Consider the following 16,969-nt stretch of genomic DNA (forward strand, 5'->3'; position numbering starts at 1 on the left):
AGGTGTGGTGGGAGCGTGGAAGTGACACAAGGTCAGTGGTGTGCTTGCTTGAATAAGCCAGATGCCCAGGTCCAGCAGATGTAACAGGTACACAGTAAATACTCCTGAATCCACTGCTCACTGTCTAGATGGCAAGAGTTTTATTTCTAAGAAGCTCTAATCTCCAAAGGGCTCCAAGCCCTTCCCCACGTTGGATTGTCTGCTGCCGTGGGAAGAGGGACGCCTCCAGGGGAACGGGATCTCTCCCAGGAAACCCACTCCAGGAGTCAAAGAAACTGCACAGGGCAAAGCAAGGCAAGAGGAACAGGGGCAGTGGCCCCACCTGGCTCTGAGCCCCGGGTACTGGCCAAGGACAGCTGCTGCCAAAACATACAAAAGATAAATCTCCCCCAGGGTAGGGAACGGTGGGAAGAATGAGGGAGGAAAGAAAGGCAGGCAGAGAAAGGGAGAGAGGGGCGGCACACACAATGAAAGTGAGGACCTTCATTAAAAGCACTCCCGAAACCCAGAAGGGAAAGGGCAGACAAGACATCAAAGAAGACAGCAAAGCCTCCGCACTTTCCAATTCCTCCAGAGTGAACAAGTTTCCTCTGCATGACAAACGGCCTGCCTGGGGCAGCTCCGCTGGAAAGATAAACACTGCATTAAATGAAAGCGCCCTAACGTGGAAGCAAGATTCTTGTTAAAAGGAAAAGAAAACCTGCCGACCGACAATTCCACTGTGGAGCTTCAAGGTGCCCCGTTACAGAGAAAAATCCTAATGGAGTCAATAAAGTCTTCTGGGTGAAGAATTTATGGAAAAAAGGAACGTGTTCCTAGCAGTTTATAGACAGTATGGAAGCAAGTGGGGCTGTAAAAGGGAAGTGACTACGGGGCTTGATAAGAAAACATTTCCCATCTCAGATCTGTAGAATTCCAAGCACTGATACTCAAAGTAGGTTTCACTTCATGGCAGTGGCACTACACGGCATTCAGAGGGCACCTGATTAATCATTTAACGTGGATCTGTCATGAAATCATGGGACTTCAGAGATCTTCTTGTCCACTGCCCCCACTGCATAGATGGGGTCACGTAGTTGAGACTCTGAACTGGAGAACCGGCTAATAGCTAATGTGTATTTAGAGTGTATTACAGGCTAGGCACGATGCTGATTGACATGCATTATCTCCCAATACCTAGCAGATAAGAATGATCCAGAGAGACTATAAAGTTTGCTGAGGATCACCCGGCTGAGAAGTGGTAGAGTTAGGGTCCAAGCCCAGCTGTTCAGGTGCCAGAACCCAGACTCTCAGCTGCTTCTCTAGTCTGCTGGTCCAACGTTCTCTCCAAAATGCCACACTGCCTTTTCATTTCTGTGATGGTTGCTTTTGTGTGCCAATGTGCCTGGGCCATGGTGCCCAGATATTTGACCAAACATTATTCTAGATATCGCGCTGCAGGTATTTTTCGCACGAGAGTAAACATTTAAATCAGTAGACTCTGAGTCAAGCATGTTACCCTCCATGATGTAGGCGGGCTTCAACCAATCAGTTGAAGGTCTTAACAGAACAAAGACTGACCTCCCTGCAAGAAGAGGGAATTGTGCCAGCAGACCACCTTTAGATTGGAACTGCAGCTCTTTCCTGGACTTCCAGCCTGGAGCCCACCCTGCAGATTTTGGACTGGCCACACCTCCACAATCACATGAGCCAGTTCCTTAAAATGGTGTGTGTGTGTGTGTGTGTGTGTGTGTGTGTGTGTGTGTGAGTGACGTGAGCCAATTCCTTAAAATGGGGTGTGTGTGTGTGTGTATCTCCCTGAAAAATACAATTTACATCACTCCCCAGGCCATATTCTCCCTTACATGAGTTGGGGAGAGCCCCTACCACTCCCTTTACTCTGCAGAGACGCCAACACGATATATGGAGAGCATATCCAACCCATGCTTGCCCTCCTTAAAGAGATATATACTCAGTGCTTTGACATCTTAAACTCTGAAGCAACTACACTGGGCCTGACAGATTTCCCTAAAATGAACCGAGATGTTTCATTTCCCTAAAATGAACATCAGTTACATTCTTCTCAGGGAGAATGGTATACAGAAGGTGCCAAATAGATGAAATCTCACGTATATTACTGGAATTTGAAAAAATGATCACCAAAAAGGTTATAAAAGGAGAGGTGCATGTCGCTGATGGGCCCATTATCTCGACGCTGACCACCTGTTCGTCAGAAGAGCGTAGCCACGCTGGTCTCCATCTGCAGCCTCAGCCACCATCACTCATCACCATCAGTACTCTCTTCAGCCTTCCAGCCTCACCCTCTAGGCTACATCACCTCAATGCTACCTACTCCCCCCAAACCAAGGTCATCGTTCTTCATCAAGGGGACTGTTTAGAAGTCACTCCCTGCTGAAATTTCTACTCAATCTCCATGCTCATTGTGGCACAGAGTAAGCACTGAATAAATGCTGTTGACAATGACTAAAATGACACACATCCCTTGCCACAATCACTGACCATGTTTACCAGTTTATTCAACAAGTATTTATTATGCCAGGAACAGTCCCTACCCTCCCAGAGCTTGCACTCTACTGAAGACAGGAGGACACGATGTATCTGGTAGACAGTGGGCCAAATGCTGATGTTAACAGCATCAGCCAGGAGTGAAAAGAACATAGGAACCTGCAGGAAAAAAGTGTTTAAATTTTCGGGAAGGGGAGAGGAAGAGAATGGGACAGTGGAAGCTGGAAGGCAGGCTTCCCAGAAGACAGGACAGTGAAGGATAAGTAGAATGGCTGCCTGGGGTAAATGCAGGAACCACCGGCAGATGGAACGGCATTGACAACGGCTGGAGGGTACACGATACACTCAGGGTGCTAGGGGAGGAGTGGGGGGAGACAAGACGGAGAAAAGGATAGGAAGGGATCCCTACTGGAATCTCTACTCACCCCCAGAGAGAATCCTGCCTAGTATCACAGGAAATCATATCAACCCACCCCCACCCAGAAGACCCCTGCAGGGTCTAGAAGGGGAAGGAAGGAGTAGCTCCCGCTGCAGGAGGGAAAGAGGACCTACCCCTCAGAATAGTCTACATGAAATGTTATCCAGCTCTTCTCTCCAAAAGGCCAAACCATACCATCCTGACCTCTTTAGCAAATGGCTGAGAAGTAAGTTCTGATTAGGTGCTTGGAGGCTAGATCAAGCTCCACAGACAGGAGTTCCATGATAAGAACACAGTTCAAACACTCAACCTCTAGGTAACCTCCCTATGTCCAACTCCTTTCACTCCAGGAATAAATGGCTTCACCAGAGACAATGCCCTTTACTTTCTGATTAGAATTTCTTTGTATATGTGCATCCTGGCTGCTAGTGGTACTGTGGGTTTGAAAGCCTCTGAGGCTTAGCTATGATTCTCCACCAACAAGGGAGCAGGGCATCACCAAAGAACACTTAATAACGTAAAGGTATCAATCTTTTCCAGCTAGCAGCTCTGAGGGCAAATCCTCCAGTTCAGAAGTGAGCAGATCAGCTTCTGTCCTCTGAGCAACATGCCCAGCTATAGGCCTGGTATAATGAAAAGTACATCTTTCTCCCACTATCGCCACCTAGTTCCTTTTTGCAGAATGAACCACAGTAACCAGTGTCTTGTGTATCATTCTGGAGATGTTCTATGCAGAGTAGGCACATATACGGTTTCATGTGTATATGTATATATACATATATACACACACACACTTTCATTTACATGTATATATTTTTCTACAGTATAATTGGTAGCGTGTCATATCCACAGTTCTACACCTTGATTTTTTTTTTAATTCAACAAAATATCTTGGAGATGACTTTTTATCAGTTCATAGAGTACACCAACTGTGTAATATCCCATTATTTGTAACCATAATTTATTTTAAAATCCCCTCTTGCTATTTCCGATTTTTTTCTTTTTATAACAAATTCTTTGCTTACGTAACTTTATGTATGCGTTATTTCATACATGTATGGGTTTACCCTTAACATGAATTCTTTGAAGGGAATTTGAGGGTAATTTGGGGGTCAAAGCATGTGAATTTTCAAAATTAATGATTTCTACATTTTTCTCCATAGGGATTCTACCTTTATCACACACTATGTCAACATGTGTGTCTGGGTTTATTTCTGAGCTTTCTGTTCTGATCCATTCACGCACTTATTCATGCATCAGCACAGTTTTACCTATTATAGCTTTATAATATGTTTTTGTACCTGGAAAGCCACTCCTCTGTCATCACTCATCTCTTCCAGGACTTTTTCTATTCTTGCTTTTTCCCATATTTTAAAATAATAATAGCTAACATGTATTTGGTGTTTACCATGTGCCAAGCACCAGACTCAGCATTTGAAATGTATCTGCTCATCTAATCAACACAAAAATTCTATGAGGCAGGCATTACTGTTATTTCTATTTTTTCTAAAAGAGGAAACTAAGGCACAGGGAGGTTATGGAACTTGCCCAAAATCACACAGCCAGTGACCACTGCAGCTAGAATGTAAACCAAGAGTCTCTACTCTGCACCACTTTGTGATAATGCCTTTTGCAGTATGAGATTCCTTTTGCTATTTTCTAACTTCTTGAATTGAATGTTTAATTAATTTGATTTTCATGATTGATCATCTATTAATGTAAATAATTAAGCCTTTGATTTTCCTCTGAGCACTCTTTTATCTGTATCCCATAAGTTTTGAATATGATAGCGGACCAAGGTGCCTACTTTGCTGTTAAAAATTTGTATTGTAATGTTAAATTTATAGATTAATGTAAGGAGAATTAACATTTTTATGATGTTGAGATTTCCCAACCAAGAACTTTCCAATTGTTTATGATTTTCTTCATATAAAACATATATGTTTTATTATGATTATTCATCGGCATTTTATCTTTTTAAATTGTTATTTTAGTGGATATGTTCTTCCACTATGACTTCCAACTGGTTGTTGTTGGAATAGAAAACCAGTTTTCCATATGTATCTATTGGACCTCACCTCTTTAACTAAATTCTTTCATTTCTAATAGCTTTCAGTTTATTTTCATGGGTTTTCCACATAAAAATGTATAAACCATATTAACTTTTTGCCTAATACTCATACTTTTCCCCCCACATTTACTGTTAGATTATAGAGATGATAAAAGACATCTTTGTCTTATTCCTGACTTTTAATGAGACTTGAAGATTGGAGATATTGGAATAATGTCCACGCTGAGGGTTCATAAAACTATAGAATTTAGAAATAGGAAACAAAAAACCTACTTAGATAACTGTAATTATCTTCTTTCTAATTTGTTTTATGAAGGTGCTTTTGTATGGTAATTTTCTTTGGGGTCTGACTTGGTAGCATAAACAGCTCTACCTTTAAAATGTGTTTCCTGATATCCAGTTTAAATGCTTCTTTGTTTGATAGTTTAAATATCTTCAATTTTCCGTTATAAAAGTAACACACATTCCTTAAAGAAAATTTGGAATACAGAGAGAAACGGAGAAAATCAAATGTTTTTTAAGTGAACTGATTGCCTGCACGCGCACACACACACACACACACACACACACACACACACACCCACCCACCCACCCACCCACCCACCCACCCAAGAGGACTCTCATAGTTAAGGACTTGGTCCTGGTAAGATGGAGGAGGGGAGACAATTGAATTTGAATGTGGAGGAAATTGTTTTCAGAAGAAATTTATTTTTCAGAGTCCAAAAATCTAGCCAGGATAAGCTGATCCTTAGGACTGTTTACTGGGCTGAAATATCCCAAAGAAATCTTTGATTCTCTGACCAATTCTCTCAATCTTTTTGCCTGTCTTCTCCCCACCTCTCCGGAGGAAGTCACCCAGCCGGCGAAATAGCCCCACACTCTGAATCTGTGACCCAGGAGGAAACAGGCTTCTTTTGGGGATTGGCTCAAGATTAAAACCAGACCGCTCCCCATTAAAAACATCCCCATTCCTGGGCCACCGTTCACTTCCACCGCCCCACGCTGTGTGTCTACCTGCCTGTTCATCCACACCCACGGCAGTGACCTACCTGGGTCCCCTGAGCTGTTGCTGTTCCTCTCACTCTCCCCGTCTTCCTGGCCGTCGGCATTCTGCTGCGTGTGCTGTAGGCTCAACTTGTGGCAGACCTCGAAGGCCTGCCCCACCGTCCGGACGATTCGCATAGCTTGGCTCTGGGAAGGAGAAAGGAAAGGAGAGAAGGGAGGATGTGGAGACCCTCTATAAGGACACAAGAAGGGCCGAGGTGGGAGAGGATGTGCAAGAGGCATGCAGACAGAAACCCATGAAGCCAGCAAAGGAAAGAGATGGAAAAACCTCATGTTGTTTGGATGTGCACATACTCACAAAGAAGAATGCAAAGACATTTTCCCTTCCTGAAATACTCCAGAAAATAAGAAATTGTCACCACAGTTCTGAAACAATCAGTCAACTGAATGGACAGATAGCAAACAGCCCAATTCTGGACTTAGCCCAATTCCAACTCCCAAGTTTGACAAAAGTGGTTGATACGCTTCAGAATTCTTTGCCAACCATTATCAAATGTTCTATGGGTTCATCACACTAACAGTAACTCAGCCATGTTTTGTTTTTTTTTTCTGCTGGAAGCGGTGGGTTTCCCTGGTGTTCCTGCAGACCAAGGGTTGAGAAGCCACGGTCTAAACAGCAGAACCAGCTGAGGCCTGGAGTCCAGGTTCCCTGGAACACGACTGGCAGCCAAGGGTATCTAAGGTGAGCTTCCCAGCCTTGCTCTAAAGATGTCTCTCATTGGGTCTATTCTTTGGCTACTTCCTTTCTTTTGTTTTCTTTTCTTTCTTTCTTTCTTTTTTCTTGCTATTTAACCTCTTCCTCTAACTGCCCAAGCACTGAGCTTAACCCTAGCTCCCAGTAGTACACTACTAGGACAGCAGGAGACAGGACAAAAGAGCCTGTTCCTAGAAGGAGTCTCAAGTGGCCCACATAGGCCATGAGGAAAAACCACATGCAAGGTTTTTAGGGCAGGTCTTCTAACTGGATAACGGATTGTAATTTGCTAATCGGTCTGTTTTCACGTTCTTTCAAAGACTCACTGAATGACTTCAGTGAGAGCTATGCAGAGTTTAAGAGCTCAGGCTGGGAAAGCTTAGGTCACTGCTCCTCTTACACCAGTGGTCCCCAAACACTCTGCCACCACAGACTGCACTGTATTTAACTGTGGCCGTCACTCTATGCCTTGAGTCTAAGATTAATCACATCTTGGATGATCTGACGTCAGGTCAGTTGTGACTACCTAAGGACACCATCCGTTCACCCCACACATTTAAAAAACCCCGAGGTAACGTCAGCAGTCAAGCAGAGCTTCTCATCAGCAAACCGATGCAACTATAGACAAACGCAGAGTCCAATGTTTTGATAAGCCTGTAAGGCCTTGTTGAGGATAAACGTAGGATTCATTTACACTATTCATAATATTGAAATTAGCTCCTATTTCTCCATTACTATCTTCATGAATCCCTAAGGGCCTTGGATCCCATGTACGGAACTACTGCTCTAATTCACTCTCTGCTAGGTGTAAGTCCCCAAGTCGCCACCCTTACTATTGCCTCAAGCCTGGCATTACTTCTGTGTTCTCCCTTTTCATTTCAGGCCGCAGTATTCACGTTAAGATGAAAAGGCATCTTGGCCAATCGTCATCATAGGCCTACTTCAGATCTCAGTCTACTTCTACTCCTCCTGACGTTCCTCGAACCACTTCCTAGAAGTGACCGCCTTAGTGCTCAAACCTCTCTTCGCCCAGGATGCGAACTCCAGGGATGTTCTTAACTGATCTCTCACCTGGAACATCCTGACGTGTCTGGATGATGAGAACTTTAAGTGAGGCAGGAAGAGATGAGTAACTTCTGTGGGATGCCCCATCACCCGGTGGTGGATCAGAGCCTCTGTCCTGTACATCCAACCCTAACTTCCTCCTGTTTACCGAAGGTCAGGCTTAGGCCCCTTCTCACACCACAAGTTTGTACTATCTAAGAGATACCTGCTCTGTCTGCACTGGAAGTTGAGGAACAGCAGGCACCGGTCTTAAGTAAGAAGCCCCCACCTTTCTCACTCCCAAAATATATTTAAAAAGTGTCATTTATGGGCTTCCCTGGTGGCGCAGTGGTTGAGAGTCCGCCTGCCGATGCAGGGGACACGGGTTCGTGCCCCGGTCCGGGAGGATCCCACATGCCACGGAGCGGCTGGGCCCGTGAGCCGTGGCCGCTGAGCCTGTGCGTCCGGAGCCTGTGCTCCGCAACAGGAGAAGCCACAACAGTGAGAGGCCCACGTACCGCAAAAAAAAAAAAAAAAAAAAAGTGTCACTTAGAGGGCACAGTCCCTAACCAATCCAGGCCAAGCACATCTTTCACATGTCCTTTGGCAATCAAGCTGTGCTCTGAGAAGGAGGCTGAGCCAGGAAGCTCAACCCTCAGGTGAAAAAGAAGATTCTGTTCCACTCAAAAGTGTTCTTCCCCCAGGCCTCCTTAGATCTGTTGTTACTTATTCTCTTTATGAGAATAAGAGCAGACTGCCTGTGGTTAATCTTTTACAGCAAAGCTTACTACCAGTTTACCAAACCTTAGAGATGCTATATTCTACCTACCAAATATAGCCAGTGTCCATTACACAGAGCCTTTCCCTTCTTCTGATTTTCAGAAATTTTGCTCTCTTACACATCTTTACAAGAGGCAGAAAAGGACAAATTTGGGAGGTCTAGAAATAAAATATGGTAAGTCTAAATGATATGTAGAGATTCCATATTTAATTCCATTACTTCCTTATCTTCCATAAATTAACCCAGATAAATCATACTGCATAAGTATCTGCAAAGGCTGAGTTAGTCTTTTCCCAATTGTATTATTACCAGAGTACAGACCCAGTTTCCCTCTTAAAAATATATACTTACGGGCTTCCCTGGTGGCGCAGTGGTTGAGAGTCTGCCTGCCAATGCAGGGGACACGGGTTCGAGCCCTGGTCTGGGAAGATCCCACATGCCACGGAGCAACTAAGCCTGTGAGCCACAACTACTGAGCCTGCGCGTCTGGAGCCTGTGCTCCGCAATGGGAGAGGCCGTGACAGTGAGAGGCCCGCGCACCGCGATGAAGAGTGGCCCCTGCTCTCCACAACTGGAGGAAGCCCTCGCACAGAAACGAAGACCCAACACAGCCAAAAATAAATAAATAAATTTATAAAAAATATATACTCACACAGAAAATTCCAAATTTACTACCACATGCGTTGCTACAAAATCTCAGGTTCTCCTAAGGAGGACATGTTACAAATCCCCCCAACTCTGTAAGTCACAGAGTCACAGAGGTTAGTTACCTTCCTTAACTAATTTTTAATATTAAAAAATGAAAGGGACTCAAGTGTCCCTGAGTCTAAGGAATTAACAGCGGAAAGGACAGGATCTCTAAACTTCTCTTTGGAAGGAAACACTCCGATTGAAGTATGAGGATACAGCTGGTGGGAAATGACTCTTCAGAGGACCTGCATTTCTCATGCATCACACACTGACAGTGGATGATGGGATACACTCAGGACTGAGCATCTGCAGAACCTGGAACCCAGCTCAAATCTCTATGCTGCCACCTTCATCAAGGACAAATGTAAGACACACACGCACCGGTTTCAACCAACTATTTACAAGCCCAAAACGGTCGTAAGGAAGTGGCTGGTCTTAATGCTTAATATTTGTACTCTCCGTGTGTCATTTTCACATTTTAGTACATTTACTAGGACAAGCAATTGACCCTCACCTCTATCTGATTCCCCTGAAAAAGGAGAAAATGCAGACTTAGGGTTCACTGGTCCTGACTTCCCTATGTTAGAAATGACTCCCACCTCCCTGGTCTCCCCTTTCCTTCCTAGCCCCCTCTACCAGAGCTGCTCTGCAGAACATCTCTGTAACTTCAATGGAAAAGTGAATCACTGATGTTAATAGCCTCTCCTCCGCCACACAGAGGAATAAATATATGGCTAACATATATGAGAGCACCTCCCACAGTGCTTGGCATGTACCGAGTGCTCAAGAAATGTTTTATTCTGAATATGGAATTCACTGCACCAAAGGGGAATTAAGACATAAAACAAACAGTAGTTCAGGAAAGGCTAGGCTTACTTTATCAATAATAGAAACGTGAAGACATGAAGGGAGCTGTCTCTTATGTAGGTATGTTAGCATCAAAAGGGCTAAAGCCATCATCTCTCTGTCCCCATAGCAACAGAGAGGAACTGGGCCAAATCATCTTTGGTCTGAGCTGGTATAAAGGTTTCTGCTGTGAGGAAACTGTTGAGTAAGAGTTCTAGATTGGCACATTCAGTGCTAAGTGATTTCATTTTGATTTATCCTTCACTCCTGTTTAATGTGAAGGCTGTATTTCCATTCACAGTAAAACGACACAGTAGCATGTTTTATGAAGAGCTCTCCGCACTTGAAAACAATCAAGCTACCCTATCTGCTTTACAGAATGGTTATATACACGTAAAGGAACAGCCCCTCCCCCTCACCACTCCAGCAGTTAGAAGGGGCTGGGTGGCTCCTAATTCTCTCCCAAACGGCTATGTGAATTCAGAGGGCCCTTGACCTTTTAGGCTCCCCTTCCTTGACCAGTAAAAAGACTACTTTTAGAAGATTCTATATAAGGACCTCGTTGGAGAATATTACTTGAAGGTGGCTAGGAGGGCCAGCCTGCACCTGGCAGGGGCTGTCCCTCCCCTCACTGGTGCCACCTTCTCCCTGCATGGTCATGCTGGCCCCTGCCTGCCAGGCCTACCCCACGTGGTAACTGGGCCTTCCGGCCTTCTAAGCAAGAAGGCTGCACCTCGGAATGCAGGAATCACACATGCTGGAACTTATTTTAATAAACCATAGCTAACTCAAGAGGGAAAAGCTTTAAGAAGAACCCATTCCATCGGGCCCCACGGGTCATCATGAAGCAGGTGCTCATACCTCCTGACCTTTGCAAATCAAACTGGGGCTTTAAAGTTGTGAAGATAGCCAGGTATGAAGCAGAGCAAATAATTAGCATGTTGGGAAGGCAGCCTTTTCCAGCTCTGGGATATGGGCATTCTCTAGAATTTACTAGGTTTTTTACTTATATTATCTATCTATCTATCTATCTATCTATCTATCTATCTATCTATTTACTTATTTATGGCTGCATTGGGTCTTCGTTGCTGCGTGCGGGCTTTCTCCAGTTGCGGCGAGCAGGGGAGTCATCAGATAAGTAAGGAAAGTGAATAGAAGAAGCTCAAAATGCAAGGTGTACATGATGATGAAGAAGGTGATGATGACAATGACCGAGAATGAAGAGAAGACTGGGGGCACACTTCTTACAAGTAAGTGTCTTTCTTAGTCTACTTAGCCTTCCCTAGTGTAAACTTAGCTTTCTACTCCAGTGTACATCCCCCTCCTCCGCCACCCTGTATCTCCTGGGAACTTGAGATTTATCTGCCAAGTGCTTCTGAATTCTAAGGAACTGCAGCCCAGTAAGTCAGTTCTAGGACAACTCACAGGTTTGTAATTCTTTTCATCTACCACAGCAAGAAAGCACAGTGCCCCTCTCTTGACCTTAACCAGCACAGAATCTCAACAAAAATAGAGCTGAAGGTCACGTTTCTTGAATGTGTTTTTTGAACCTTAGTAAAAGATTTAAGCTTATATCTACCAAATGATCTCAATCTATAGACTCTGCAATGCTGAAGCAGGAAAATCTATCTGGAATTCTACATAGAGGAAGATCCAACAAACTACGCCTCTGAAATGGGAGATGGACTAGGTTTCTGTCTAACAGGTTCTTTAATGGCCTTGATCATAGAATTTGATCAAGGCAATGCCTTGGACACTAGAATATTGCTACTCTGGGGAAAGTGTAGTTTCAAAGTGGGTATGACTTTCAACATTGACAGGAGATAGTGGACCTTACAGTTTCCAATGGACTGCTGGGTTTTCCCTTGTACTCTTGCTAGTTCATGAACCACAGTACCATAGAGAAAAGAAGGTCAAGTTATAACCTTAATACTGTCAGTAACCAGCTAGGTGACCATGGGCAAGTTAATTCACTTTTCCAGGTACTGATTTCCTCTCCATTAACAGAGAGGTTTGGACTAGATCAGTTCTGAGACTTAGGATTTCTGTATTTTTGACTTCCCCACCCAACCCCACCTCAACATTTAAGATGCAAAAAAAAGAGGTTGCTTCCCTAAATTTAGGACCTACCTCTCCTCCATTTCTTGAGCTTGGCCAGGAAAGTGACTTATTCTTTAGCACATGACTGACATCATCATTCAAAATCCATCGCAAACTCTTAAGGGCAGCTAAACTTCTCCACTGTGGCCCCTAATCGGATGGTGACAGCATTATGGAGGAAATGATTTCTCCTAACCCAAACCAACTGAGCTGTGATTGCAGGCAGAACAATTTCATGAAGATAATGGGGGAGATTCCTGTGGCTCCTGTTAATCACCAACGCTTCACGCACTGATGCGCTAATAAGTACAGTCACACTTAATCAGGGCAGACAGCCACATCCTCCTGGGGCTGGGAGAAAATGACAGGAGCGGGACAGCTACTCCACTGGAGAGGTCAAGAGACCACACAGAGCCTTCACAGGAGTCAAAAGGCCTTGCAAACGAATACTGTCATTATATCCCCTAAGGAGGAGAAACAGGAAAGCCGTGTTATTAGGAAATGTCTCCAATGCTCTGGGCAAGGAAAAGACCCTCTCCTACCCTTCCTTTCTGGCACTAGTCTGAATAGTGCTGGGATCTCCCCACCACAACCCTGGTGATCCTTCCCAGTCAGACAAAACTTGTTTCCTGAAGACCATCTCACTCCACATACAAAACAACAGCATCCCCGAGATGCCTTTCATCTTATTTGGTGGCTGGAGAAACTCAAATCCAGAGAGGCTCATGTATCTCTAATGAACTTTGTGTAACAGAGTTAAGTGGCCAAAGCTCTGGACTAGGAAGCAGGAAGCTAGGTTTTTATCTCAGTGGCAATGTTGACTCACTGTGCAACCAATGGTAACTTTCATCCCTGGGTCCTTTCTTTCTCCCACTGTAAAACAGAATCAATATTGACCAAACAAAGATACTAAGAGAAAAAAAGGAAAATCTATGTCAAAGAGACTTGGGCCGTTCAGAGTTAAGGAGCTCTTCATACCCCAGTAACAATTACAGTAGAATCCGGTTACAAGTAGGTCTTGGAGAACAAAGCGACTCCTCAGTTATGCAACTTCCTGATGAAGATAATATAATGCAGTGGTTAAAAAGACGAGCTCCAGAGTCAGACTTTCTGGGTTCATTTCTGACTCCACCACTCATTATGAATTATGTCCCTTAAGTCTCCATTTTCCCATCCATAAGATGAAGAGCATGACAGTACCTACACCTCACAGGGCTGCTGAGGGAATGAAGTAAGATAATTCATATAAAGAGTCTAGAACAGTCACGAGCCCATAGCAAGTAACCAAAACGGATTGGATATCATTTGACTTAATATAAGGCTAAAACTTGGAAAATCTAGACTAACAGATGAATAGCTGGTAGTATGTTATCTTCCTGCAATATTCTGCTATCTAACTTCTGATGAAAGCCCAACTGAAAAAAAATCAGCTCAAGATTAAAGTTCCCAAGATGAGAACCACATTGGCTATATAGGTAACTAAAGGAAGATCCGTAGGTATAGCATAACAACGGTGCTGGGAGCGAGGTACAGGGAGGTCCTCTACCAGGCAAGCTGAGACACCTGACCCATGTTCTCTCCCAACAGAAGAGACAATCCTGTTCCCCATGGTGTACTGTAAGGTAAGGATGACCCACATGAGAAGCCTGTCATGGGAAATGTGCCATGAGTACCCACTCGGGACATGATGTGACGTGAACAGCAATAACCAAGCCTTGACCTAGCAAGGAGCTCATACAAGGTTCTTCTACACTATAATCAACACGAGGGCTCTGGGGAACACCCAGGTCCGCTGGCTTCCAGTCAAGAGACCACCATACTGACCTCCAGCAACCCAGAAACATCCCTGCAAGACACTTAAACTCAGAGTATTTAGCGCTTTCCCCCTCACCTCTTAAGCATTCCTATCATGTGCCAATTAAAACTCCTTCCCAAGCTAACTATTACCTCTCCAAACCAGAAGGGCTTTATAAGAAAGGAAATCACCAGATCTGGAGACGAACCAGGATAAGTGTGCAAAACCTTGCAGACGTGTTCCCCACCCCTCCCCAACTGTGCTTCCTTTGCTGAACGATTAATTCACTTCTCTTTCCTGGCTTGGCAACTAGCCCTTCCACCTATAGTTCAGCGGCAATGGGGCTCACATCCCAGGCTGTCTGGAAACAATTCCTTCAGCTGCATGGCTACAGGCCAGCAAAGGGCCTGAGAACCAGTTACAGTCTCAGTAGGTGAGGGTAAAAGGGATATAGAAAATAAAAGAGCCAGAGATCAGGATTAGCTCTGAGAGCTATGAAACATGGAAAACACTGATATGATAGGGAACCAGATGACTACTCCTTTGTCACTGGGTAATAAGAACTTAATTCTGTCCTTCGCTTCAAGATCAAAGTTCCAACGGGCATTGTTCTTAGACTCAGGTTTTGGCGGAAGAACTGGACGACCCCACTGAGTTTGCATTGCTACACTAGATTGGACGGCAAAGCAAATATAACCATCTCCTTTACCTAGGTTTCCTGCTCAAAATCCTTTCGTTCTGCATGTCTCCTGATTCTAGCCAATGCCTATTCATGGGACCTTGGGCAAGTCACTTAATCTCTCTGAGCCTCAACTTAACTCTACTTATCCGTAAAATTGGGCATGAAAATTACCTGTCTTAACTTCTTCATGTAGGTTTTTGCAAGGATCAAGTAAGATTAAATATTAAAGCACTTTGTAAATTAAAATGTGCCATTTGTAACTTTAATAAATTCCAAGGTCCACAGGGTCCAGTCTCTGGACAAAACTAAAGTCAAATGTAAAGCAGAACACTCAAAACGAATTAAAGGGAATCCTAGTCTTCAGTTGTATCTGTCAAAGACCATTATAGACGATCCAATTCATAAGTCTCAGGAACGCTTTGTATTTCCTTTCCTCTCCTCCCTAGATCCACTACACCTCAAAGCCACACAAGTGTTTTTCACTCTTCCAAGCCCTGAATTCTCATCTCCAGCCCCTCTGGTTTTTCTTTCTCTCCCTCTCCTTCCTACTCTTTCTATCAGTTCTTTAATATGCAGCTCAACTTCACCCCACTTTCACTTTTTTCCTCTCAACTGTACTATTATCTAAAAGTGAAATCCGGCAACTTGCCCCTTTTTCCTTCTACCTTTCCAGTTCTAGCTCTTTCCATCCAATTCCATGATTTGCATTAAAAAGCTTGGGAATAGGCGGGTAAGGGCACAAATCTCCTTACAGGAAGAGGCTAAATCAGCAAAGTATAATTCTCTTAATGGAGCTAGGGTGGGGAACAGGACATATATAATAGTAAATCTTGACCCTGTCACGTTTTTATTCTTATTATCCCCACTTGGCAAGGTACCTACAAATCTATTAAAGATGTCTTACGGCATAAGATGCATTAAGATATCACATAGCATCAAAGAAGGGACAAGCAGGAGAGAATTTGGGAGGAGTCCTCATAGAAAGCCAGGGTTAGTGGTTTATGTCTAGAATGGTTGGGACCTTACCATTGCACACCTGTAAGGGACCTTTCAGACACAAATAGTGTTTTCCAAAGTCACCTCTATAGTAAAGTAGTTCCCAGGATATTAACACTTATACACGGAAAAAATATGATTCCATGGCCAATTCAGTTTGAGAAATGCTGCGTTAAAGGGATTTCTCTGACTTTAGGACTTCCCAGCACATTTAAATTGAATAATTTTAACATGAAACATTTCGGATGGTAAATGTTTTACAGGATACATTTTAAGAAATGCTGGTTTTGACTCTCCTCCTCATTTTATAGACAAGGAAACTGAGACCCATGGGCGGATACTGACCCTCATAACATCATTCAGAGTTCCGGGGGAGAAGAGGGGCTAGAGCCCACGTCTCCAAACCCCAGTTTTGTGCGTTAGACTTCTGGAGGAATGATAGAGAGGAAGCATGCCTCTACAGAATTGCAAAAGTTGCATTTACTCAAGCATCAAGGTTACTATACATCAAGGATGGTTACAAAATAATCATCCAGGACAACCAACATCACAAAATCTAACTAGGTCCCACATGTCTTGGTTGTAGGCCACTGAACAGTATACAGAATTATGATGAGGGTCACCTTAGCTAGAGGCAATCTTCTTTTCTACAGCACATCAAGGTGAGCACCACTCCTGGAGCTGTCTGCTTGCTCCTGTTGCAGAGCCCTTAACCAACGGCCAAGATCTCTCCAGTTGTTCGCATAAAACTAAGTACAAAGTTCAAATGAAACTAGAAGAGAACTGCATTATATAGAAGCAATGACAGACTAGTGAGAGTGTTCCCCTATATCTTGCACTAAAATAGCCACCTCCAAATCTTGCCTCTCTATCAACAGGGAGATGGGTCAATGTTAGGGGCACTCTGGTTCCATCAGAGGAAAATAAGAGATGACAGCCCGTTTACCTTCTTCTTGGATTTAAAGACGTTACACCTGAAGATATTGCTGGCACCATCTCGAGCGATATAGCTGAAGATCTTCAAGTCTTGGGAGTCGTGAGAGACGTAGAAGATCCTACAGGAAGAACAACAGAAAAATGCACTGAAAATGGCATTAGGTTCAAATCTCCAATGAGGAAACCTCTGCTTAAGGACACTCTACGGACAGAGCTCACTCAAGCCAAGTCCTTAGAGAAAGCTTTCTTCCTATGAAAGCCACAATGCAGGAGGTACTTTCCATGGGCTCCACAAACACTGACATTCCAGTGACTGACCTCCAGATGTGAAAGGGTGGACACAGGT

The 16,969-nt window shown here is 43.9% G+C and overlaps 1 protein-coding gene across 5 annotated transcripts in view; it reads right to left on the bottom strand.

Annotated features, from left to right (window-relative positions):
• C1H1orf226 (chromosome 1 C1orf226 homolog) overlaps nucleotides 1–16,969 on the bottom strand; it is a 308,224-nt gene that overhangs the window by 36,590 nt on the left and 254,665 nt on the right. For all 5 annotated transcript variants that reach the window (XR_012331950.1, XR_012331949.1, XM_073805108.1 and 2 more), the window contains exons 5-6: nucleotides 16,634–16,742; nucleotides 6,044–6,185 (exon numbers count right to left, since the gene is read on the bottom strand). Coding sequence is in view for 3 of the 5 variants with exons in the window: in XM_073805108.1 (XP_073661209.1) it covers nucleotides 6,044–6,185; nucleotides 16,634–16,742 (251 nt within the window). In the remaining 2 variants the exon portion in view is untranslated. The remainder of the gene's footprint in view (nucleotides 1–6,043; nucleotides 6,186–16,633; nucleotides 16,743–16,969) is intronic.

The sequence above is a fragment of the Tursiops truncatus genome, chromosome 1 (assembly GCF_011762595.2).
Source record: "Tursiops truncatus isolate mTurTru1 chromosome 1, mTurTru1.mat.Y, whole genome shotgun sequence".
Lineage (NCBI taxonomy): Eukaryota > Metazoa > Chordata > Mammalia > Artiodactyla > Delphinidae > Tursiops > Tursiops truncatus.